This window comes from Uranotaenia lowii, chromosome 3, assembly GCF_029784155.1.
Source record: "Uranotaenia lowii strain MFRU-FL chromosome 3, ASM2978415v1, whole genome shotgun sequence".
NCBI lineage: Eukaryota > Metazoa > Arthropoda > Insecta > Diptera > Culicidae > Uranotaenia > Uranotaenia lowii.
This window is the reverse complement of record NC_073693.1, coordinates 149273587-149300904: the sequence shown is the minus strand read 5'-3', so window position 1 is coordinate 149300904 and position 27318 is coordinate 149273587. Positions and strand designations below refer to the sequence as shown.

Sequence of the window (27318 nt, the reverse complement as noted above, 5' to 3'; positions counted from 1 at the left end):
CAACCACCCAACTAGCATCAACCAGCAATCTTCTCAGTGAAGTTGAACTCCAAATGAAGACACCGCTGCAAGCTGCTGTCGCGCACCAGACGAACGAACGAACCAACGACCCGGCATCAGCGGCAAAACCGTGTCTCGGTGTCCACTTTGCTGAAGCGTCAGTCCCTCCTCGTGATCCTCCTCCACAACATAGAGAGAGCATTGTGACTGGTGACCCAGGTGGCGGATTTGATCTAACATTGCAGCATCCCAAGCTAAATATGCAAGGCACATTACTAACCACCGGAAGGTAGAGAGTGTTAGCGAGAATAAGAAAAATGCTCGCGGAAAATCGTAAACATTGTCTCTTGGGTGAGAGAGATGAAATTGGAAAATAAACACTCTCAATTCTCCATGGAAAGCCGGGAGCATTCTCTCGCGCCTGCTCTGTTTGGAAAACTGTAGGTCTCTCGTGCATCATTCGTGCTGCAACGAAACATAACTTCCGCGTGTTGTCGCAAGGCTATGCTAGACGCAACATGAGTTTTGGAACGTTACTAGCTCATCAATTCTAAAAATATATTTCTATCAGTACTCATATAATAAAATTAGACAGATCTTTATCATTTGAGATTTAAAGGATTGAAATTGTAAATTCAAAAGGACACAAGCTTTCAAAACCAAATTATTACGAGTACACTTCTGAATATTTTGTGCCAATTGACCCTCTCCGCTCTTGAATGTCAAGAGCGTGTAACCTTTATTCAGGCGCATTAAAATAAAAAAAAATCTTCTGTGCCTCCCAATAAACTAATGAAATCTTTAATTTTGTAACATTACTTTTTTTATTGATGCTCTCAGAAAACTAAAAAAAAACAAACTTTCTTTACGGATGTTGAGTGTCGCTTAAAATCGCTTTACCTCTCTTGTTTTTAACCAATTTGTATAAAATTTATGATTTTAAAAATGTTGGTTCAGCTAAAGCTTAGTTCTTTTAGAAATGGGACACTTTTATCTGACAATTGGTTTTCAAAATTTTAAATTTACGCGTTTTTTTTTAGATATTCATGATGCAAGATAAAACGGACAATCTTCAATAACATCCGGGCAACCAGGCCAGGCAGGACTGTTCCAAATTTTGTATTAAATATCCGAGCAATCAGGAAATCTTAAATATGCGCATTGGACCGCTGCAAGCTTTGTATGAAACTTTCAAATTTATACATGTTAACACTTCTTATAACTTTTTTTTGGTTGTTTTACTGACACACATAGCAATTAAAATTTCGGAAGCGATTCATTTAGTCCTTAATAAGCACAACAAGTTTTGATTTTGTATGGAAATGTGTATGGAATTAAAACATTTTCATTCAAATACTGAAAGTTCTAAGAAATATATCTTTGGATGAAAAACATTTATTAATTCTTGCGGCACATTTTATGTAAACAAACCTTAAACCTTACTGTCACCTCAGAAAAGATATTCGATGTTAGTCATTTTCAATATGTATTTATTTAATTTTTGTGTTTTAACTGCTCATTTCAAACCTGTTTCACAGCATTATGAAAATAAAAACTCGCAAAAAACTACTTTGCATAGCCAATGAATTTTGAATGTATGTATTTAACCTTAACAAAAAATTTCTTGAAATTTTTTAAAGCTCTAGCCAGGAAAACCTGTCATTTTTAAATAATATTTATTGAGTTCAGATTTTGTTTACGTTGAAATGGTTATAATTTTTTTAATGAAAAACGTAGCATTTTCAAAAAAGATGGTGATATCTATATGAATAAAAATGGATTTATGTCTGTCTGTCTGTTCCCTAGAGACTCGAAAAATACTGAACCGATTTGCGTGAAACTTGGCAGATGGGGGTAATGGAGGCCGGCAAAGGTTCCTATAATGGTTTGGGACCCTCTTTCAAATATATGTAATAAGTTTTCATAACTCGAGAACTGATCATACAAATGGAACCAAATTTGGCATGGGAGTGTATTCCAGTACGAGGAATGTTTCTATGATTGTTTGGTACCCCTCCCTCCATTCAGTGGGGAGAGAGGAAAGGGGGAGTGGGCCTACCTTAAAATTTTTAACATAACTGGAGAACTAATCAAGCTAATGAACTTGAAAATTATTCGATCAAATGTAACCAAATTTGGCTTGGAAGGGTGTTGCGGTACGATAAATAGTTCCATGAATATTAAGTACCCCTTGCTTCTTCATATGAGAAGATAGAAAAAGGAGCTAAAGAAACTAAAGGTGTAATTTTCAGCATAACTGGAAAACTAATCAAGCAAATGGAACCAAATTTGGCGTGGGGAGGTATTTGGTTACGAGAAATGTTTCTATGATAATCTTAAGGGTGGAGGGTGCTCCCATACAACTTTTCACATAACTCAGGAACTTACCCAGCAGATGGAACGAAATTGAGCTTGAGAGGGTATTTGAGCACAAGAAATGTTTCTGTGAATATTTGGTGCTACTGCCTCCTTCCAGTGGGGTGATAGGAAGGAGAGAGAACAGCCTTTACCATTTTTTGCATAACTCGAGAACTAATAGAGCAAATGGAAACAATTTTGTCATGGAAAAGCATTTGTATACGTAAAATGGCTTTTGGCTTATTTGAGACTTCTTTTTCCTTCAATTGGGATTGCAGCTAGCGAAGACGGGAGCTCACATATGATTGTTTTGCATGAAGCAAACAAATTTCTAACAAATGGAACCAAATATGTTATGGGAACAATCAAACAATCGAGCAAATGGAATAGAATGGGGCATGGGAGTGTATTTGAATACACGGAATGTTTTATCTTGACTCCCTCGTACCAGGTAGGGGGTAGGTAGAAATAGGGGCTCCGATACAAATTTTATAGCATAGCTCGACATCTAATAAAGCAAACGAAACCAAATTTGGGGTGAAAGGGTATTCGATCACAAGAAATGTTTTTTTTTTCGGTGGTTTAGCACCCCTCCATCCATTCAGTGAAACGATTGAAAGTGAGAAGAGGGTCACTCATACAATTTTTTTATTATTTCGATAACTAATTGAGAAAATGGAATCAAATTTGCATGGAAGCATACTTGTGTATGGACAATGTTTCTTCGATGGTTTGAGACCCTTTTTCTCTTGCCAGAGGGGAGATATAAAGTGGTGAGAGGGTCACCCATTTTTTATCTCAAGAACTTATCGAGAATGGAGCCATATATGACACGGGATCGTATTTGTATATAAGAAGTGTATTCTGATGTTATGTTACCCCCTTTCTTCCATATGGGATACAGGAATGAGGGAGGTGGTCACTCTCACAATTTGTATAATAATTCGAGAACGAATAGGTAAAATAAGTGTCCCGTGCCGTTATTTTGTTACAAAAAATGTTTCTATAACAGTTTGAGTTTGAGGGGCTACGAAAATTCCATATGTAAAAAAATATTTTGGCACATGTTATTAACATATGAAACAAAAAAATCCAGAGTTACAAAAAGGATTAAAACACGAATTTAAAAAAAAATTAAATCAAAACAAAAAAAGTAGTTTAATTTTGAAAAAAACATTTAATGATTTTGAAAATGAATTTAAAATCTTGTGCAAATAAATGAAAAGTTGAATAACTAGGTCCAACAAATTACAATAATATTTGGAAGGTGTAGCAAAGCAAAAAGGCTTTATGATTTCAACTCAGTAAAAAAATAAAATAAAATTCAAACAAGGTTTTTAAACATATACATAGGTATATTAAACTTAAACTATCACGCATCTAGAAACTCTTGACAAAATTGTTAGTGGTTATTCTTTTTAATTTATGTTGAAAAAAACAACGAATTAAATGCTTAAGACCAAGTTAAAATGCATAAAATATTGAAATAAGAGATTGTTTTTGAGTGCCCATAACAGGCAGATTGAATTTCTCAATTAAGGAAAAAGATTAACTAAGTAAAATGCTGTCTATCGGTGAAAAATTAAATTTTAATTCGTCTAGTCATGATTTTTATGTAAAAATTAATGAAATGATAACAGATTCTGCTCATGTGCACTACATTTTAGTTCGTCTAGTCATAATTTTTATTTAAGAATTAATGAGATGATAACAGATGTCTGCTCATGTGCTCATGTGATTTCATATCCTTATTTCTTAAAATATTTATTTGATAAAATATGTGTTCCTAATCCTAAACCTATATGTGCGCTTATCGCCCGCCTTTAAATTTTTAAAATTTCTTTAACTTTACACAAGATCTTTTCAAATTATGACGTTCCATTCGATGCACGAAACGATAATATTTGGCACATGGAGACAAATCTAATAACGACGATCGCAAACAATGTAAAAAAAAAAATGTTTCGTACCTTTTTTTTCTTAGAATTGTTTCGATGATTTTTAACTGCAATCATTTTTTGTTTCACTGCAATGGCCGTTTGAAACAAGTCTAATCAAAATCGCAAGGCTAAGCTAGATAAATCTCTGCAATCGTTGCATGAGTGCGTCTTTTATTATTGCTACTGTTGTTATTATTATTATTATTATGCGCTAATATTTTTAAATTACTTTTCAAAAGTGTTTTTTTTTTGTTGTTGTATAACGAACTATTTTAATATTCTGGTATATATAACAAATAAATATAATGTTCTACATAAAATGAGATCACTCATCGAATTTCAACAAGATATCGTTGAAGTTAATAAATTAAAAACTACAAATAACAAATATTCCTTGTTCTGAATTCAAATTCAAAAAATTATGCATAAATTTGAATCCGAATTTGGATTTTAATTGGAAAACAAAAATTTATATTGTTATTGTCATTCTAATATTCTAATCATTTTCAAAATCAAAGTTTTGATCCTATACTTCGATTTTCAAATATTGTTAAAGATAACTATGTAACATCAAATTGGAATGTATGAATTTAAGTGGAAACTGTAATGATAGATTTGATTTACAATTTTCAAATTATAATTTCAACTCACATTTTGAACTCGAAACATGACTATTATGTTTCAGAAATTTCATTTTGCGTTCAATTTAGAAAGCTTTAGTAGTATTTTTCTAAATTAAAAATTTGAAACTCGGTTCTGATTATCTTTTTCCTTATCAAACCTTGATCACCAGTTCTTGTATATCCAGTTTTAGCAAAAAATATTTCTACAATTGGCACCCAAAACTTGACTCACACGCTCAAAATTATCAACCCAATTATTTCATCGTGTTTCGGTATTTTCAGGTTACATGAAACCATGAAATTGATAGTCATAAGTTTACCCGTTTAGTGGTTTTCAAAAAAAAAATGCTAAAAAAAGTTTGATTTTTTTTTTTTAACCCTTCATTTTATGATTTTTTATTTTTCCTTGAAAATCATTTTAAACAGTTGGAAATGATGAGTACATCAAGAAAAAAAATTAAAATAAAATACGATTTTTCCCATTTTTCATACATTAATTGATGCAAATTTGTTACTTTATGAAACGAAGGGATTTTGCAAAGCTATGCTTACATTGAATGATAAATAGATTTCAAAATCGCAAATGAATGAAATTATTTTTTTTTATTTTTGTAGAGCATGTTTTATATAATATAAAATGAAAATTTGTGTTTTGGTCTATTTTGGTAACTTGAAATATTTCATATGGAATCTAGTAGTAGGAGGGATGAATGACCCGATAGATGTTAAAATCCCAACGATCAAATAAATAAAAAAAATGGAATCTAGTTGCACAACACGATATTGTTTTTAGGTTTTCAAACTTCAACTTGGTTGGGGCAAACAGAAATTCGCAGCAGTTTTTTTGCAGCATTTTTTTTATTTTTCGACAAAAATCTAAGGAAATTTTGAAAAGAGTTGTAAATAATAGTTCTAGATAAAAAATCATGCCGGAACCAAACAAAATCACCAAAACTATTGTTTTCTGTTCCTTTTCAATGGAAAACTTTCTTAAAGCCCAAAAAAAAAGCTTATATAATGATCATTTTCAAGAAACGAAATTTGTTATCCACTGGTCGGTGATCAGATAAATTTGAAATTCCAGCGATTTCTTTTCAATTTTCAATTTTTTTTTCCGGTTTTCCAGCTCTGCACTTCAATTTGGCATTTAAACAAAACTCCACATAGGGTAAGTGAGCCCTATTTTGGCATGATCCTTTTCTTGGCATGCCAAGATGTCTTTTCATGTTTTTCAGGTCCAAATTGAGCTTAAAATTTTTTGAATATATTTTCATTGCGAAGAGAATAATTTGTTTCATATCTGTGCATACCGAAATTTTTGATTGTTTGTACTTTAATAAAGAAGTTAATTTTTTTCCATCTGCATCCGAGGAAATTATGTTGGAAATCACCGTATGAAAATCAGATGAACTCACCTTTCTAGTGCAACTGTTAAATTCACATGCGATTTCATACGCAGACATTCATTTGAAAAATTTGAAATAAATACTTAAGCTTACAGTTAAACTCAGCAAAAAATAAAAAAATACTAGAAAGACTAAAGTGTGAATATTTATTTAGGTTTTGAATGAAAATTGAAAACTATTTTCGTTCCTTTTCTTGGCATGCAACTTCAATCGAAATACACCACCAGTGTTGGAAGCTGGAAAAAATACATGGTCATTAAAGAGGTATTTTTGGGCTGATGTTTTTCCAAAAACTTCATTTGAAACTACGCACAAATGTTTTCATACTAATTGGGTTGTATGATAAGACCGTTGCTGTCAACTTAAGCTTCGAAATAATTTGGAGAACATAAGTGATTCGACTAACTAAAAGTCATATCCGAGCATTAAAAATGCAAAAATCGCTATTTGGGAACCATGAATTGAAGGTACATTGGTATGCGTGCGAAAAGCATTTGCATTGCAGTCTGCCGAGCAAAAGCCACGTGGTCTCCTACAGAACACAGTGGTTCGAAATATTAAAAAAAAACTAAATTAAATTAAGCATCTCACAACTTCAGATGTTTTTCTTATCTAAAAATTGTTAGATCGATGGCAATTTATGACTTCAGTATATAAAATACATAGCTTATTGAGTTTTGGAATCGTTTTCTATTGCTTGGGAACCATATACCTACTCAAATTTAATTTTTTGGATTTTTGTTCTAATTTTTTTCATGGAAACAGAAGTTGGAAGTTCAGGAAAATATCGTTTGCTTTCCAATTATTCCTATAAATATTTGATGTGAGTCGAATTAAAAAAAAGTTTTAGCAAGGTTTACATTCTAACATCTATTTGGCGTGTCAAACCACTGCGCAACGCCCCGGGCATTCGAGATGGCTCTTGCTAGAAGCTCATAAACTCAGCTAACAAATTCAAAAGGGTAAAATTTTAAAATACCATTTAAGGAATTTTTCAATTTCTTACTTTATGAAGCCAAACTCCACAATATGAAGAGAGTTGTTTGGTAGTGAAAATAACCCTATGTGTCGCAATCGCATTGCGGAGTTTCTGGACTTCCGACTTTTTGAAATGAAAGCTTATTTTGTGCCTCCCTTTCAACCAAATTTCATCAATGTTTTCAAAAGCCTTTTTGTTGTATGAGTGGCGCCCGGTGTTCCATCTTCGCATAGAACTTTACGCTCAGCTGACGTCATTCTGTCAGTGGCCTTATATTCAAAATAGCCAACGATTCTGTTAACTGTCAATTGAGCATTGTTGGTAAAAATCTATTGCACTTTGCTGGTGGCCAAGAATTGGATCATCGAAACGGCAAACAATGGGTACGGTGGCCAAGTAATTGGAGCACCATAGTGAGTACTTTGCATGCATTTTGCTCACATTAATGAAAGTTCCATAGAGAAAACATATTTTTGTTGAACTCTAAGCAAGTTAGCAAGTAAATTCTTCAAAGGATGTTATATGGTGAACTCAACAGGAAGGTAGGAATGTCGAAAAAAAGGGTAAGCCATGCCTTAGGTGCCAAGGTCGGGTACATTTACCCTAACACCACTCTAATTTTATGCTGGAAAGCTTCCCACATTTCTGAGCTATACAATAATGCAAATTGGGCTGCCTTTTCTTGCCATTTTTGAAGAACGATTTTGAGGAGTAGATTTGATTCCTAAGCAAATAACTTTCCAGATAACGAACTAAATTGATATATAAATTGGGTCTTCAGTTTTCTAAACAATCCATTCATAAAACATCCTTATCAAATTCTGAAGCACTATCAAATAGCATTTCCGTGTATTTTTTTTTATCAGGAATAACTTCCAAAGCATGATTAAATTATGGTATGTCAAATATTTTTCAGGATAATGATCGAATCATAGATCTTTTTTGCTGGTCAAGATTCATGAGAACCAATGAAAACTTAAAAAATATTAAGTAACTTTAGTGGTGTTATTTCAAAGATTTGAAATATGAAAAAATAAAAAGAAAAAAAAATTGAAAGAAAATGTAACAAAAAAATAAGCATTGAAATTTTTTAAAAGTTCTCATCTTACATAAAATTTCTTTGTTTACTCGTTAATTAATGAAAAATTAAAAAAAAGTGTTCAGCATGTGCAGCGTTGTTATGTCAATCAATTAATTAAATTTTATTTTTATTGTCATTTTGAGTAAATTTTAGATTCAATCAATGTAGGATGAGAAACATTTTGCAGCACTCTTTAAGAAAAATTTAATGGGGAGAACCACTTACTGAGCCATTAAAATTTTACAAATTCTACTTCAGCGAAATTATGATAATTGAACAATTTGAATAATTTTCAGAGAAAAAACTGTTGAAAAAATAGTTTTTGACAGGTTTTTTGATAATTCGACCACAGTGCGGCCGTAGCTATTCGAAGGGTAAATTATGCACTTTTAAATTTAGCACTTGTTTAAGGGCATCCAGCTCGGGCATATAGTCTGAGATACTGGCCCTCATCTATTTTCATGTCATCCGAAGGAGACATGATACCAGGAAGAAGAAGAAGGCATCCAACTCCTTCGATATTAAAAACTCCAAAATCCATTTTTCAAATTGTTATGTGGTGTAATGTTTCATTATTATGTGCTGATAATAATTTGGAAAATGATAACAAAAATTTGAGTCTTTTCATTGCAAAAGTTCGCTTGTCGAATCTAAGGCATTGGAATTTTTTTCAATCTTGGATTAGAATAACTGGAACATGAAAAAGTCATGATCTGAAATTAATTATTATGTGTAAAGCACCAAACCGAATAGCGACAGTAGGACTAGCGACGCTTTTTTACTAGCGGGATTTCTGTCATTCGCAGGTTTGTTTTTCTTTTTTCAGTCCAGTAGGCGATTTCGATGTAGTACTCGAACATTGTTTATGTTATTTACTGTACATTTCCCTTAGGACATCAATCGCATGCTCCAAGTCTCCAAGGAAACTTGGGGTGCGTCGTTATTATTTTCAACGTCGCGACGTATGCGTCGTGTCGCTAGTAGGCAAAGCTGCTATGATTATTAGCGTTCATATTTTGGATTTTTTCTATATGCATAATAATAATATCATATAGATAGGTATAGAAGATTACAATTGTTTTTATCACATTAAAAACTTATCAAAATACTAGTAACTACAACGAATCAAAATGTTAAATAGTGTCAAACTAATAAAAATCAGCTAGACGTTCCGAACTGCTGTTTGCCAAGCATGAATCGAAATTGAAATGCATAACCGGTCTTCTGGGCCGGAGACATCGACCGAACTCACATTTCTCACAACTGGCTTTTTTACCGAATGAAATGTTTCATACCTATGCTACATAACCCAGCCCATCATCGCAAAGCTGCGCAGCAAAAAATGTTGCGTTTATATGTCATGCAACATTGTGGGGTTCGTGATGAATATAAAAATGCGTGCTGTGCAAGTTAATTCTTGACTTGTATGAAATATTGTAAAAAATGTCAACCGTTTTTTAAGTTGACTCGAAAATTTAAAAAAATCAAGAAGGATTCAGTTTATTTATAGAATTTATTTATGTATTTATTTTTATTATATTGAATTAGATAACAAGCACTTTGAATATCTAATAGTCCATCGATAGTTTTCATATGTTATATCGAGAAAATGATAAGTTTAACATACTTTATTATTAAAACATACATAAGTTGAAGTTTCTTGTTCCATAACTCTAAAAACAAGTTTTTTTTAGCGAATTACTCATTTCCAAGTTATCTACATTTTCTCAATTTTGAAAATCTTTATGGTAATTAAAACTTTCAACATTCACCATTTAGTGTTTGACCAAAGTTGAACATGCCTTTCAGGGAATATATTAGATGAATATTGTTGTTGTAAAACATGCGAAAAAAATATACCTTGTCTCCCGGTAGGACTTGAACCCACATCTGGCGCCTCTGCGGGGCCCATGTATTTTTTTTTTTTACAAGATGGAAATTTGACTTCAAACCATAACAGCCGGGTGTTTGCTGCCGTGTGTGGGTTCGTCCCACTAAAACCAACTTGGGCTTCGTGTGCCCATGTATAATCATTCTACTACAGGAGACAACCTGGAGTATGGATATTATACAATTCAAGTGTAGAAGTCTATCGGTTTCAAGGAAATTGTTCTCTCATGTGATCATCATCATTTTTCGTTGTCTATTTCTATCCCCATCATTTTATCCTACGGTAGTTGGACTCGTGTTTAGATTTTTTAGCACAGCAGGATTTGCGATTTTTTTCGCATGTTTTTCAACATGAGTTTTCATCAAATCTATTCCCTGAAATTTTAATTTACACCGATAGTTTACTTCCAAGCCAAAAAAAAGTTTCCCTAACTTAATGGTTGAGTCAAGATCCATCTCTGGGTCACAATTTAAAAAAACTGCATCAAGCAATAAGAAATCGTTTCACTTTCCTCTGGAAGGCTAAAAGGTAGAAATAAAACAAAAACAAACATTTAATTTCTATGCAGCTAGTTGTCAACTGAGGGGCACTTTTTTATTATTCAAGATGATCGGTTCCCGTGAAAAATCTTGATAAGATTGTTTTTGGCAAATTCTCTCGGCCTCCGCTGATGAAGTGAGCCAAGCCGTTAAGTCATCCAAACAGATGGGACAATAACCTGTTAAAATGGAGCGCGAAAACTCCCATGTGATTTGGGGGACGAAAATTGCATAATCTCAAAAGTGAAAAAGCTGAAAATGTACGATTAAAAAATTGTTACCTCAACGAGAAAATAGAGTAAGAAAACTGGAAAACGAATTTCATTGAATTATGACTAAAAATTCATAACTCGAAAATGACCTTTGAAGGAAATTTAAGGTACATCATAAATTAGCAATCCAAAATCAAACGTTGATGTTCAACAATCTGAGACATTCGTCATATGCTCTCAGTTAGTTCCATTTCACCACCTTAACACTCATCCTTATCGATAAACCTGTCTGCAACATAAACCAGACGGAGGTGGTCTTGAAGATTATCAATTGAGATGAAGGCCGCCAGATTACGACATGAGCATCCATTGACTCCCCGACACATCGTCATGATCCGCCCATCATCGTCAACGGACATTTATTCATGAATCAGGTGCTAGTTTATCTTTTTTTGTTTCGATTATAGTCGTTTTACCATCTTTATGGCATTCGCGACTTTATCAACGTTACAGTTGGCGGATCGTTATTGAGAAACTTATCCGGTACAACTGTGTTCGATGTTATGTGCTAGTTTATCCATTTTTTCCCGCCTTCCGATCGCGTAGATTGGCGAAAGATGGCTGCTGCTTCAAAGTGTAACCGATAAGTGATATTATGAAAGTGTACTATCTATTTATAAGCGCGGTCCATAGGAAGCGAGGTTCAATTAAACGGTCGTTATCATGAGCAAAAAGTTGCATGAGGACAGGTAATCCGATGGCTATGTTGGGTTAAAGTTGTCTAAACTACATTTTTCAGAGGGTGGTTAAAGCTTAGTTCTTTTAGAAATGGGACAGTTACGAATGCGTGTATCTCAAAAACCATTCGTTTGATCGAAATACTTTCTATGAAGAAAATGAAGGTAATGTTATGATATTTCTTGAAAAAATTTGAAAAAAAATTTTTATCGTTTTTTGTTAGAGAAATTTTTATTTTATTCTTGGTATCTCCCATTGGCCGGCGCACACTTTTTTCAGTCATGGTATTGATCAGTTTTTCCAACTTATTTTTCGTCAAATCTATATTTGAGGTGGCTTCACCCTCCTTCTTCAATTTCTGATACTTTTCGGTCCAATACTTCTCTTTTAAAAGAAACTGGAAGCATTTTAGTGGATACAGTAGTTTCGAAATGAACAAATTTGATTATTTTTGACCACATTTTAGAACGTTTTTAATGGAATTTCTTCTGGCAAAATCTGACAATAACGAATTAAAACCATCATAAGATTGAACTTGAAGTTAAATCGGTGATATAAATCGTAGGTTGCGAATGGTACAAACAAAATTACTCTTTTTAGGATTTTAAAAACAGCGAAAACCAAAGTTTCGTTTTGAAAATTTTTGTTTTTTTTTTCGCAGGAGCAGAATTTTGTCAAATCATTATAATTTTATACAAAATAACCAGCAAAAACATACTTAAATATACTCGGGATCTTGCAACGAGCAGACAAGGTATAGGATTCAAACGCTGGAATTTGTTTAAAATAGGGTATTTCATAAGTTTTGTCGTTCATCAGAAATCATCTGTCCCATAGCCTCGGTACCGACTTTACAGCTTACAAGCTCTGGAACTAGCAAAAAATGGTGGTTTGAGGTTGGGTTTCAATGAGTCATCACTAGGCAACACATTCAGCTTCTCGGAGAAAATTGTTTTGGACATTTCAGCGATCGACTCTTAGTTTTTCGCTTATTGAAAAATTAAAAAATGCTGGTATGAGACTTGACCTCCCTGATGACCCTTAACCGTAGTTGCCGATCATTTGCTTCACTCCAATGCTTGATTTGAACTTTGTGGACATTATTGACAGTGTTTGCATACTTATCCACCACAAAAACTCAATTATTTTTGAATAATCAACGGATTTGTGAGCTAACAATTTAAAAATGACGAATTTTAAAGGAAACTGTGCAAAATTATTTCTTTCTTTTTCTCTTGCATCGTGCATATCTCAAAAACGCGTGAATTTTAAATTTTGAAAAAAATTGGTCGAATAATACTTTTTACAGGCAACAAAATGCTGTCAAAATTTTGAATATCCAATAACTAGTAAACGAGCTATTAGCAGATGAAAGTGTCCCATTTCTAAAAGAACTAAGCTTTATCATAAACCTGTGACAGAGTAGCTTTATGATGGACTGAGTATTTCCGCCTGGAATTATGCTTAGCTATGCACATTTTAATCGTTGCATTTCATTATCATCATTTCTCATATTTATAAAAATTTATATCAACTCAGATCGCTAGTTCCAGTTTATATCATAACAAAGATATAAACAACACTGATGTATTATTGATTTATGAACACGTTTTTTTTTTCTATAATTACCTATATTCTCTGAACTCATGATTTCCGTCCATCTGATAAACTTGGCGAACAAAATTTTTCGTAGATCATCAACATCCGATGTGTTATCGTCTGGGGAGCTCTTTTTTAACTGTATAAAATCCGGTCTATCAATATGGTCATTTCTTTACCTTGGCTTACAAATGTGACGTAGAAAATTATAATATTTCCAAAGGAAATCTAATAAATCAACTATAAAAAGCTTTGTTGAATTTAGATGTATGAATTTGGAAAACAAAAACTTAAAATAAGGATAGCCCATTCTACATTCACAATTCGTTTCTCTATTCGTTAATCTCTATTTCATATTTCAGGGCCGTAGGAAAAACTGTTTTAAATTTAAAACATTCCTCTGAATTTGCAAATAAATTCTTGTAGAATTAAAAGAAAATTGAAATTTAAGTATTATCTTAAATCAATATTCAGTTTAAAAACTGAAAGACATCAATTTATTGAAGAGTAGGTATTCAAAATATTCTTTCTTTACATTTAGATTCTGTATCAAATTCAAACTCAGCTAAAACATATATGAGGTAGGGTAAGTGAGCCTTATTTCGCTATACTTTTTCAGAGGTTTTTAGATTTGATTTCAGTAGGCCAAATCCTTAATTCATGGATATGAAATTTTTCGGTAACTAAGTTCCAAATTTTATTTTCCGAACTTTGTTAAGGTTTGAAATAATCATTTGAAGCTTTAGTTCAGCTTGAGCTTGAGCTTAAGCTTGAGCTTAGTGTAGGAAATACAATAACAAAATGAATTGATTGGCTCAAAACAAATAAAAAAAGGTATTCTTTTCAGAAATGAAATCAAATAGTTGATTGAATTTCAAGTTTCGAATAGAAACACGCAGAATTATTTATTTCAGTGTAGAAGCGATAAAACGATAAATCAACTACATCGAATATCTGTCAAATGCCATTCAATCTCTTGAGAGAGAGAGAGCAACATTTGAGTGAGAAGAGTAAAAAAAAAGATGGTTAAACCGCATACGGAGTGACATCGGAGATTCATTCTGGAAAGTGACAATCCCGACACTTAGATAAACCGTAAATTTCAGTAGTGATTGACAAGAACCTTCAAAATTGTACATAGATCCAAATAAATGGGGCTTGGGATAAGCTTACCATTTTCTGTGTACACGTTTCGAAGATTTCTTATCTTATATGGTCAAAAACGGCGCCGGCCACGTCCTCACGGTTCATCGGGGAAGGGAAGGATTGTTAGTTCGACTTCCGTTGCTACTAGAGACCGAATACACCTCTAAATCTCCACGGTCGTCACAGGAAGGGTGGTTTGTTAGTGGGGAAGGTAAATAAGATCTGGATTCCCTTTGGGAAGGGATGTGATCAAATCAAACTTAAATATGTAATGTTCGTCGCGTCACACTCTATCGAGTACATCGCGTTTTTATTTAGAGCAAATACTTCCTGTACTAAGCACCGGTGCAACTCACCGAATTTTACCGCGCACTTCAGACGAGAAGAGCAAAGCGTCCTAACGTGGTACTGTCATACACGTACAATGTACTTAGCACATGTGCAACTCATCGAATTTTACCGCGCGTACAGACGAGAAGATCAAAAACGTCCTACACGGACACCAAAAACTACCCACTTTTGAATACTTTTGACGTAAAACGCCACTTCAGTGCAGGAACTCACTCGTGACTTAAGAAACAACAACCTAAAAGTAGGTAGTTGTGCTTTAAGGTCCCAGTGGGTAGAAATGATTCACTTCGTTTATTCTAGGAAAAAAAAATATCAAAAATTGTAGAAAAAATCGTAAAATCAATATTTGTATGTGATTTTAAACATATCTAATGCTTGTTAAGCTTGGACTCAAATACTAAATTCATATTTATGTGGTTTTTCTGATGAATCCTCAGACGATATCGGATGGTTGAAATTGGTACACCGTAAGTTTTGTACGCTCCATATACTGTCTGTATGCCCATCGAGATAGCACTTTTATCCAGCGCGTCTGGAACAGCTTTTGTAGCACGACTTTTTCGGATATTTTTTCGGACCTCGTTTGAATGACTTTACTACAAATGTTTTAACTTAATTGACTGATTATTCAACTTATTACCTAATGCTTACCCCATTTTCAAAACCGCACACCGTTAACTGAGCACACAATTTTGTTGATAGTATAAAGATAACCACTCGTCTTCACTTGCACAAACAAGAATGACTTGCTCTGCGACGTAGTTCCACCGCCCCGTGGTGCAGAGTGGAAACGTGTTTGCAAGTCCGGCGTATTGCAGATGTGCGGCCAAGAGAACTACACCAAACCCACTAGAGGCTGTTGACGGGTCTGCCAAAACCGCGCAGAAGAAGTGATGCACCCGGGTACTTAGGTACTTGGGTGTGTGCGTGATGGTCCAACATGCTTTCGGGGGGTCATGGCCCTGATATGCGGACGTGACCGGAGGGAGAGCGATCGCCAACTCGTTTTGCGCTTCGGTGGGTATAGACTCGATTCGCGAAATGACTAGATGCGCAAAGTGGTGGCCAACGGTGGGCCGATCACTTAGGGACGTGTTTAAACGTCAGTGTCCGAGAGGCACATTCTGCCGGAGGTGTCAGGGTTCGACACGCGTTTCGGGAATTGTTGCGCCTGAACCGCGAGTGTGACCTGATGAGGGCCTTCTATAGCTCGATCTGCGCTTCGGGTGGTCATGCGCCCGACTTGAAGATCGGGTAGTTGCGCTGAGTGGTGACTTAAGTCAACACTATTTGTGAGTTCGGAGGAGTCTGAGTCCTACACGTGGCTTAGGGGGCTTACCCCTCCTACCCGCATGTTTGAACAGAGAAAGTGTCGTCGACAACTTGTTTTGTGCTTCTGGATCTTGGACTGAATTCACAAAGTTAGTAGTTGCGCTGCGTGGGGACCTCATTCACACGATGAGATGTCGGGTCCTAACTCGTCAAATGAGGGGTTGCGCATCGAGTTGTGTTAGAATGAGGTAATGCTGATAGAGGATTCGGAAACGAGTATTGCCTTGGAGCGCACTAGCGCGAATTGACCTTCCACTATTGAAGTAAAGTGTGTCAAACAGTTCGAGGTGGGAACAAAGGTCAGTGGCCCCAGGTGGACTTTATGGCGTAGGGGGTACAGTGTTCCTTAGCATTGTATCATGAGTCGTCCAATTGCACCCATGGACCCAGAGTAGCAAACTGGGGGGACGCGGTGGCTCGCCGTGCCTTGGAATGCAATCCGTAAATTGGATTTACCACCTGGGTTAACAACTAATAAAAAAAAAAGCAAACAACCTACTGTTCCCGACTTGAAATTGTTACGGAATCCGAAAGAAATGACCTACTTGGAACTTTGGCGACGACTTTTAGCATGAAGACACGGACACGAATTGGAACTTGGAACGTTTTAACCCGTGCCCAACAAGGCAAACTAGAACAACTTGCTAGAGAGGCTAGCATCCTCAAGCTTGAAGTTCTGGGACTGAGCGAAGTCCGTTGGCCTAATACTGGAGAACGCAAGACACAGTCCGGGCAAGTACGGCTTTACTCTGGCATACGAGGAGAACACGCTACTCGGGAACAATGAGTTGGTTTCCTGTTAAGCCCGCAGGCCTACGCGGCCCTCATTAGATGGGAACCGATAAACGAAAGAATAATCGTAGCCAGATTTAGAACACGGGTTAGAAACCTTACAATGGTCCAGTGTTATGCGCCAACTGACGTTGCCGACTTGCAGGAGAAAGAGCAGTTTTACAGTCAACTGAACAGCGTGGTAGAGAAAATTCCGAAGGGTGGCATTCAAATCCATTTGGGCGACTTCAACGCAAAGATTGGCTCCGATAATCAGGACCTTGAGCGCAATATGGGGCGCCATGGTCTAGGACAGATAAGCGAAAACGGAGAGCTGTTTGTAGAATTTTGTGGCAACAACAACATGGTGATCGGTGGATCGCTCTTCCCCCATCGACCAGCACATAAGGTCACTTGGGTATCCCGAGATGGCCGAACAGAAAATCAAATTGACCACATCTGCATCAGCCGAAAATGGAGAAAGAGTCTTCTTGTTGTTCGCAATAAAAGAAGCGCAGACATTGCATCTGACCATCACCTCGTCCTTAGCGAGATACGACTGAGAGTTGCACGTGTCCAACGGCGCGAGGAGAAAGTCGGGTATCGAAACGACGTCCGCCGGTTGGAGAATCCAGAGGTGAAAAGGGCATACGTTGAACAGCTAGAATCCCGAGCCTCGGAATTGCCGACAGACGGAACAGTCGAAGAACAATGGTGTGGAATCAAGAATGCCTTTATCACGACGAGCCATGGTACTCTCGGTAAAGTTTTTGGAAGAAGAAGTGAATGGATGTCGGATGAAACTTGGAGGATGGTCGATGATCGGAGAAAGGGGAAAGTCGGAATTGAGCAGGCATGTACCGGGTCAGCCAAAGCAGCTGCCCGCTTACGATATGCGGAGCTGGAAAAGGCAGTAAAACGAGCTTGTAGACGAGATTTAGAGAGCCTGGACAATTTCCCTAGCCGAAGAAGGAGAAAGAGCCGCCGCCTGTGGAGATTTCCGATTACTTTATGACATTTCTCGCCGCCTCAGTGGTGCAAGGACTAATGCAAGAATGCCACTGAAAGACCGAGCAGGACAGTTATTGACCGATCGAACAGATCAGCTTAAACGATGGACTGAGCATTTTCGTTCTTACATTTATTTATTTATTTATTTATTTATTTATTTATTTATTTATTACAAATCAACGGAACACATATTGGTACAAATGATGACTTAAAATTAATATAAAAAGAGTACCAAGTCTAACTACAGGGTTTTCAATACACTTAAAACTTTACTACGAAAAACATCTCTCGAAACGTCGAAGTCGAAGTGCTCAGAAAAACGGTTGAATGTTTTCATTACACCGATGATAGCGCTATTTGCTCCATAATTGTTCAAAAGAATGGGAATATACAATCGCAGATCTTGGTTTCTAAGTCCACGGGGTCGCACACTTAGAGGAATGGCTTCTAGGAGCATGGGGCAGTCAATTCGCGATGTCAAGAGATCGGCGACGAAGGAAGCTCGTGTTGCGTTTCTGCGGGCTTGAAGAGTGTCTATGTCTATGAGACGGCATCGATGTTCATAGCTTGGCAAGTGAAACGGGTCTTGCCAAGGCAGGTGTCTAAGGGCAAATCGCAAGAAGCGCCGCTGTATAGCCTCGATCCGATCGGCCCCACTCTAGTAGTAGGGACACCAAACAGCTGATGCATATTCAAGGATAGAACGAACAATACTGCAATACAAGCTTTTCAGGCAATACACATCCTTGGCTCATCTCCGAGGAAGTACTCAGCGGAAAAAACAACTTTTCCGAGTTACAAATAGCGATGGCCAACAGAAGCTGCAGCTCGAGGCGCCCACAATAAGTCGCATAAATGGTGTCAACTCGGAAGCGCCCTCGCTGGCTGAAATAGAAGCGGCAATCAAAAACATGAAATCTAACAAAGCGCCTGGAATCGATTGCATTAGTGCTGAAATGCTCAAAGCCGACCCTGCCTTGTCAGCACAAATGTTGCACCGTCTTTTCACTGACATCTGGGATACTGCAACATTCCCGGCCGACTGGATGCAGGGTATCCTCGTAAAGGTCCCGAAGAAAGGAGACCTGACAGAGTGCGGTAACTGGCGAGGCATAACGTTGATCTGTACAACCCTCAAAGTACTCTGCAAAGTGATCCTGAACAGGATCCAGGAGAAAACCAGCCTTCTGCTGTTTACAATAAAAACTCTGCTGCTTGGGTCAACTGGATTGATGGATTGATGGACTATTTTTATATTTATTTTTGTTAATTTTCCTTAAATTCCTAAACCCAGATTACAACATTATACTGCACTGTTAAGTTTTTGAGTTATGTCGTATTTGTGTTTAGTAGCCTCGGGTTGTTGTCACCATTAGTTAGTTTGTTTTCCGTTATTTATTTATTTGTATATTTGTTAGTTTGGTTCATATTTAGGTATTTATTTATTTATGAAAATTAATTACTTAGGCTCATTCAAAACTTATTCAATTATTCTTGAAAAAATAAATAAATGAAATTAAATAGTAATATTGCAAAAAGGGAACATCGCAATTCAAAATTTCAAATTTGAATGCGCTATAAAAATTGAAAAACAAAAACATAGAATTGAAAATCATATTGACACCAACCATAAAACAAAAATTGTACTGCTCCTGTCACCGAGAAGGTGTGTCAACGATGGGGATAAGATTTTTGGCGGAAATGAAGGAGATGGAAGATGGGTCGAAGGATATATATAGGACCCCTGACGGTACATGAGGCCTCTTCTTGGAAAACGATCGTTCAGTTCGGGTGCGCGATTTAAGCGACGTCGAAAATTTCTATTTAGTCCGTAATACCAATTCAGTGACTAAAGAAACCGCCAAAAGTTTACCCCAGTTTGCCCGCGAGTGTGTGAATAGGTCGAGAAATCCCCTATGCAATACATATCGGGAATATTGTGAAGGAAGGCCTTTACGAAGCGTCAGTTGCAAAGACTTGCCATTCCGACCGAACAAGCTACCATCGATAAATCGGTGACATCACACATGTGGTGAAAGTGCTCTGGGATATCGCTCCCGAACATTGCCGAGCATCATTGTGCTCCGCCAACACAGGCCTGATGCCAGGCACTGGACAGAACGATCACAGGTCTCCGTCAACAAAGACATCGTGCATAGCATCCAAGAAAAACCTCACGGATCTCCGTCAACATAGATCCATTTAGCGAACAACAGAGGTCTCCGTCAACATAGATCTTGTGGTGTTCAGCCTACAAAAAGCATCCCAGGTCTCCATCAACAAAGACCTGTCCTGTTCCCGAAGAATTGTCACGAGACGCCTACCTACCGTAGAAACACCATCCTGGTCAACAACCGTCGTCGTAGCCTTACCTGACATCATCCGCCTACTGCAAGTCCCCCAACGAGTCGACCACCGAGCATCATGGCCACATCGAGTGTACCACCAACCTGCAAATACCTTTACCTTTTTTATAACAATTCGTTCTCCAATTCGAAACCTAAAAACAAAAACCGAAAGTGATGGGATAATTGCTTCCCGTGAAAAGCAAAATGAAAACGATTCAATAAAACTTAGAAAAATGTATGGTCGATCATCAAAATCCAGTTGTTGTGTTCTATTTTCTAAATTAATGTTCCCCTAAAGTAAATTTCAGTTTTCAAATCAAGAATTAAATTTCAATCATACAGATCATAATTTCCTATCCACACATTTACTAGTCGCAATAGTTCCACTCGTGCAGTAGAGTTTGGGAAGAAAGTCCCGCCAAATCAATAACTCCTGGAGACCATTAGTGAACGCCCAGCCGGGCAATCAAAAACGTTGTTGAAGTAGCTTTTCTAGCCTTAACTAATTGATACGTTTCAAACTAAAGCAAAGACGAAAATGAGCAGAACAAATTTTGAAAGCAGATTTTGAAAACAGGTGATGGAGAAATTTAAATTAATAATTGGTTAGTATATTTTCATCTACAAACTTTATTTCTAAAAACGAAGATTTAAGAATATGTCGATGGTGAAGATGTTTAAGAATAATTTTCCATCGCGATAAAAAAAATCAGGTATGCTGTGGGAATATTGACAAATAAAGAAAAGTTCAATTCATCAGAGGAAGATCACCAAAATAACTCGCTAAAAATGCAGTTTCTTGAACCTGTCGAAACGTCCAAAGAAACCGCACCCCCAACTGCAGCTGAGCTGAAAAAGCTAAAGAAACTAGAAAAAAAGAAAGCAAAACAAAGAGCCGCCGAGGAGAAGAAGAAGCAACATGTTCGGGTAAGGTTTAGGATTGCGATAATGAAAATTTTATTGAAGGTTATTGCTTATTAAAAGATAAATATTTTTAAAAGGATCACCTCAAACGGGAACAACAATTTACGTTGGAAACTGAGAAGCGGGTTTTTGGAGATTGGGAAAAAATGTGTTCCGATGTAAAATTTCAAGTGATCCGAGAAGAGCTTGAGCAAATCATGCAAGGTTCCAAGCATACTCTCGATAGGAAAAACGTATGCATTGACCGATTGCTCAAAGACCGCGAAGAGATTGAAGATGTTTATTCGAGAAATCTGCATCGATTGAAACGATTGATTGAGTATTATTTGGGTCGGTAAACTTCGAAAGCCGTTTTGATCCCGTTATAACTTACACATGTTTTCTAATTTAATTAACGAAACATTACAGAAATGCATAAATTCTTCATTGAAAAGCTGTCTGAGCAATATAAAAAGGACTGCCGATATAAGTTAGATGAATTTAATCAAGATATTAGTCTTAAATCAGTAGGTACAAATTTTTAAAAATTATTAAAAATTACTCATCAGTTTCGGTTTTTTGTTTAGGATCATCAAAACGATAACATTCAACAGATGGAAGGTGCACTGTATTCATTGGAAGATGCCATGCAAAACGGTTTGCATGACGACCGTATTGGTTTCATCAAAAAGAATGACGGCAACATCAATTTTGTAAATATTGGCGTTTGACGGAATGGCGGGGCTACAAACAATTTACAATTTTGTATATCAAATTTCAGCACATAGAAAAACGCGACCGGCTTCGTGATCATGAAATCAACAAAATGGAAGCCCTGCATTCGGAAATACAATCTATAGTCGACAATTATTTTGCAACTATCCTTCACCCGGAGAAAGAAAAGGCCTTCAACAAATTATACAGCGAGGATGAGAAAACTCTTAAACTGATTGATTCCAATCGCAAAAAAATGAAAGAGTACAACAGAACCATCAAGGTGCTCCACAAACGTGTAACAGAGGTGGAAATCGATGGAACCAGAAAAATTTTAACCAGAAGACACGAAAAAAGGATTCTAGAACAATCAATGGATGAACTGAAACTCAAATTGATCAAGTTGAATGCGAACCATTTTGAACGCATGAAAATAGATTCGTATGACGTTCATCAAGTTCTAAAACATTTGAACGCACTGCTGGAACGAGGAAGTCTTATTCTGGCTTTGGCAAAGAACTGTTCCCAGTACGAGTGCGAAAGTGATGAACATTACTTCCGGAATCGAGTCACACAAGGGCACACTGGTCAGCTGGAATGTCCCCCAGAGTTTGAGTTTATGTTCGAGAAAATCAACCGGGTCAAAGCCATAACGATACTGCAAAAAGAAGAGCGAAATAAACTTCAGGAAGAGAACCGTAAGCTTCAGGAGTGGTTCAAAACATATTGTGGAACCCAAAAAGTAGACAGCAATTTAACAAATTACAAAATTATAGGGAAGACCCTCGACGGTCAAATGAATAGAAAATAACCGGTTATCAGTTGTCATTAATATTTTTTGATTAATTTATTCAATAAATGCTTATATTTCCTAGTCCTTATTTGCCATCTTTAAAAAAAAATTGGTGCATATGTACACAATTGAATTATTTTGTTTACTTCTGTTATTTTCAACCAGTTCCATAACGACTTAATTTGTTTCCTCGACCATGCAACATAAACTAGTATACAATCCGTGGTCAAAAACGAAAACTGTTTCTGCCAGGAAAAAATCGTTCGCTATAAAATCAATTCAAAGCCGACAAGCAAGCACACAGTCGTTAAACTCACCTGTTACAAGTTAAGCGCTATGCAGTTTACGTTTTTGGTCACAACATACGTTGCAGCTTTCCAGGTGGTGGTCTGTCAACAGTATTGGAGGTCCCCATTCTATCGCTCGATAGTGGATTCTTATTCAGAATGTGCTCAGTACCTCAACATTTCTGTGCCAACCGTCAATCGATACATTATGTCCGGGTTTCCTGCAGAACCAAGTACGAAGCAATTGGTTTATTGTATTCTAATTGATCTGCAAGCTTGGAACCGGACTAGTAGTGAAATAATTGGACCTCTCATTACTGCAGCATTGACGAAAGTTCAATACGATGAGAAAGCCAATGTACACATCCAGAGCTGTCTCAACGAATCATTGGCTTCCATAGCTCAGAATGATGTTTTAGATCGAGCTCATCGTTCATTTCTGTGCTACTACCAATATTATGGATACACCATCGAAGGTCCACATCGGCTCAGATACTCGAATGATGATCTGAAAAAGTTTATGAAAGAGGCTTTCTTGATTCAAAATGTTCCTCTGCGCTCTCTTCAGCAGTACTGTATTGGTAACATTATGGAACAACCAGATATCGCGGATATAGCTTTGACGTATGTTCTCCGGGCAGGGTTCTACAGTCGAGAACGAGGGTATGACTTGGAGTTCCTGTATACTCAGTTTGATGTTCCGGAAATGCTCAGTGATGAGGTTAAACAATGTCAAATGACAGTTCGTCGTCACCACTGTGAAGAACCTCGACGTCTAATGCAAACCTTCATGCAGTGCGTATCGTCGTATATATCATGGTTCCCACTAGTGCAAGCCGTGGCAGCGGAATTGGTTGCTGAGGCCGGATATAGCTGTATTTGTGAATCAGTTTCAAACTTGCCATCAAAATCAAACAACATCGTTCCTTACGCATATCCAACTGGCCCTGAGTTCATCATATCAAAGCCAATCATTGTGGGACCCTATCGACGACCAACAACTACTACTGGATACTTACCAGTTTTACCAAGTACAGAAAATCCGCTACCTCCAACATTCCCAACATTTCCATCCACTTGAGCATTTGTAGTTAAAATGATTGGGTGAGTGAAACATAACCAAATCGTGGTTCTTGAAAGAAAAACTTACCAAAACATTTTAAGAATGATTCAAGAATATAACAAAAATTAAAAATACTATAAATCTAGAATGTTGTTTGATTTTGAAAAAAATGTGAAGCAACAATGAAACATCCTCATTTCGATCCCTTAAAAAATGAACTTGCGAACACCTTAATTTCGGGTGATTGAAATTTCTTTCTAGTAAACCTGTTCCGTTTTTTCTCGTAGTCGATTCTTGGTGTTGTGAATCAGATGTTTTGGTACTCTCATCATCCCAAAATGCACTTGGAGCATTTGACTTTGACCTCTTCCAGAACAGTGATGAAACATTATTTTAAAGACGATCGGGCTAGTGCCCTTCATGGCAATATTTTGTAAACGAAGCTATCTCCAGCATATCTATATATTATACAAAAATGAATTTCTGTCTGTCTGTCTGTCTGTCTGTCTGTCTGTTCCCTATAGACTCGGAAACTACTGAACCGATTTATGTGAAACTTGGTAGGTGGGAGTATTGGAGGCCGGGGAAGGTTCCTATTATAGTTTGAGACCCCCTGCCCCCTCCGAGGGGGTCCCTCATATAAAAGTTATAAGTTTTCATAACTCGAGAACTGATTGAGCAAATCGTACCAAACTTGGCATGGGTGGGTACTTGGGTACGAGGAATGTTTATAAGAATATTTGGTGCCCCTCCCTTCTTCCAGTGGGGAGATAGCAAGGGGGGAGGGGGCCAACCTTACAATTTCTTACATAACTGGAGAACTAATCTAGCTAATGGCACAAAATTTGGCATGGGAGAGTAGTGGAATATGAGAAATGATTCTGTGATTATTTCAGACCCCTTCCTCCTTCCATTGGAGATACAGAAAGAAGGGGGGGGGGGCTTTAACCCCTTTTATTTGCATAACTTGAAACGTATTCGAGCAAATGAACCCAAATTTGGCTAGAAAGGGTATTTGGGTACGATAAATAGTTCTATGAATATTTGGTACCCCTCCCTCCTTCCAGTGAGGAGATTGAAAGTGGGGAGGGGGCTCCTTTGCAATTTTCAACATAACTGGAGAAATGATCAAGCAAATGGAAGCAAATTTGTCGTGGGAAGGTATTTGATTACGAGAAAGGTTTCTATGATATTTTGAGAACCTTGCGTTCTTCAAGTCGGAAAATCGTAAGGAAGGAGGGTGGTCACATACTATTTTTTACATCACTCGGGAACTTACCCAGGAAATGGAACAAAATTTGGCTTGGGAGGGTATTTGAGCACAAGGAATAATTCTGTGAACATTTGGTACTACTGCCTCCTTCCAGTTGGTTGATCGGAAGGAGAGAGGGAGGCTTCTTTACAATTTTTCGCATAACTCGAAAACTAATGGATTGATTGATTGTTTGATTAAAGAGACTTTAAACTTGAAAGTATATTCATCTCTGGGCTCGAGAACTAATCGAGCATGTAAACAACAATGGAAACAACTTTGGCATGAGAAAGCATTTAGATTAAGGTTGCCAGAATTTTTTTCACTACCATCCGGGCCTAGCAATTCCGGGCATTTTTTTCAAAAAAACCTGGCAAAATCCGGGCATGGATTTCAATTTTTTCAATCCAAAAACCGGGCAAAAACCGAGCAAAATTAAGGTGTTATTATCTATATATAAAAGCAAAGAAAAAATGCAAAAAAAATCGAAATTAATATTTTATTAATGTAATTGCAGACTTCCAACAACTTTTTAGAACACTTAAATATTTAAAGGTTTGAAAAGTAAATCAGCGAAATTATTTGAAACAACCGTTGAAAATTTCCATACCGATAATCGAATTTGCTGAAACTTACTCAAAAACTTTGATTTTTTTTGGTTTCTTTGTAAAAATTGTGAAAAAAATCTGGGCAATATCCGGACTTTTTTCACGATACCGGGCAACCGGGCCGGACCGGACTTTCTCGAAATGTTGCATAAAACCGGGCAATCTGGCAAGCTTAATTTAGATGCGTTAAAATGGTTATTTGCTTATTTGAGACTTCTTTCTCCTTCAATTGGGGATACTGTTTGAGAAGACGGGAGCTCACATACGATTGTTTTGCACTTACTTATCGAACAAATGAAACCAGACGATGTTTGAAAGCACGAAATGTTTGATCTTGACTCCCTCCTACCAGGTAGAGTATATGTAGGGGGGGTTCCCCGTAGCGTTATTTTATTACAAAAAATGTTTCTAGGAGAGGGCAGCGAAGATTCCATACATAAAAAAAATATGTTGGTATAAGTTATGATCTTATGAAGCAAAGAAATCCAGAGTCATAAAAAGGATTAAAACACTAATTGTGAAAATAATAATTAATATTTCAAAATTTAAAAAAGTTACAATTTTATTTTGAAAAAACATTTAATTTAAAATTGAATTTAGAATGTTGAAATGAAAAAAAATAAATAACTAGGTACCGTAATCCGGGGTAATATTGATCACTTTTTTCAATATATTTCGATTATTTTTGCTTTATATGTGAATGTGGCATGTTTTATATTTTTAAAACCAGTACTGGACTCCTATGAACGTTAAACATGGATGCAGAAATTTATTAAACTACTTTAAATTTGATTAAAAAATCGTTTTCGTTTCTGTTCAGAATCTGATGCTTTGGGGTGACATTGATCAGTCTCTAATTCTGACGGCTTTAGCGAATTTTCTTGATCATAAAGGATACAGAGCACCTTCATAATATTTACATATGCTCATTCATCAATTTAACCTTGGTTTTGAACGTTTTATTTTAAAAATATTTTTAATCGAAAAAAGAACTAAGATGCTGCCTACATTCAGGGGCAAAAATTTTAATACTTGCTAAATAGTTTGAGCTTCAAAATACAAATGAAATTTTACCTTCACAAATTCCCCTAGGGCCTTCCCCTATTTCCAATTTCATTTTATATTCAAAGTTAACGATTTGGTAGGGTTCCAGTCCATTTATCTTATACGGGCTTACTCTTGGAAAATGTCCTTAGATTTTAAATATCAAAAATTTATCCTGAAATGACTATAAAAATAGCACTAAAACTGTTCATATACAAAGAAAAAAAAGTTGATCTTTCACATTAAACAACCCGTTTGCTTCTAAATGCTTTTTGGTATCATCAGGAGAACTGTTTGTTTGCGAGCCCTGAAAAAATAGATATTTCAAG

The 27318-nt window shown here is 36.4% G+C and overlaps 2 protein-coding genes across 2 annotated transcripts; both read left to right on the top strand.

Annotated features, from left to right (window-relative positions):
• Positions 1–21077: 21077 nt before the first annotated feature.
• On the top strand, positions 21078–22753 carry LOC129757995 (uncharacterized). The gene is made up of 5 exons (XM_055755415.1): positions 21078–21252; positions 21327–21579; positions 21658–21755; positions 21816–21941; positions 22010–22753. The coding sequence occupies exons 1-5, from the start codon at positions 21115–21117 to the stop codon at positions 22751–22753; spliced, it is 1359 nt and encodes a 452-aa protein (XP_055611390.1). The 5' UTR covers positions 21078–21114.
• Positions 22754–23071: 318 nt separating this feature from the next.
• Positions 23072–24103, top strand: LOC129752720 (uncharacterized). The gene has a single exon (XM_055748491.1). The coding sequence runs from the start codon at positions 23072–23074 to the stop codon at positions 24101–24103; it is 1032 nt and encodes a 343-aa protein (XP_055604466.1).
• Positions 24104–27318: the final 3215 nt, after the last annotated feature.

Bases quoted from the DNA above. Each gene is read 5' to 3' on its own strand.
- LOC129757995 (XM_055755415.1), top strand. From the start codon at position 21,115: ATGCAGTTTCTTGAACCTGTCGAAACGTCCAAAGAAACCGCACCCCCA. The intron at 21,253-21,326 runs GTAAGGTTTAGG...TATTTTTAAAAG, and splicing joins AGAAGAAGCAACATGTTCGG to GATCACCTCAAACGGGAACA. The intron at 21,942-22,009 runs GTAAATATTGGC...ATCAAATTTCAG, and splicing joins ATGACGGCAACATCAATTTT to CACATAGAAAAACGCGACCG.
- LOC129752720 (XM_055748491.1), top strand. From the start codon at position 23,072: ATGCAGTTTACGTTTTTGGTCACAACATACGTTGCAGCTTTCCAGGTG.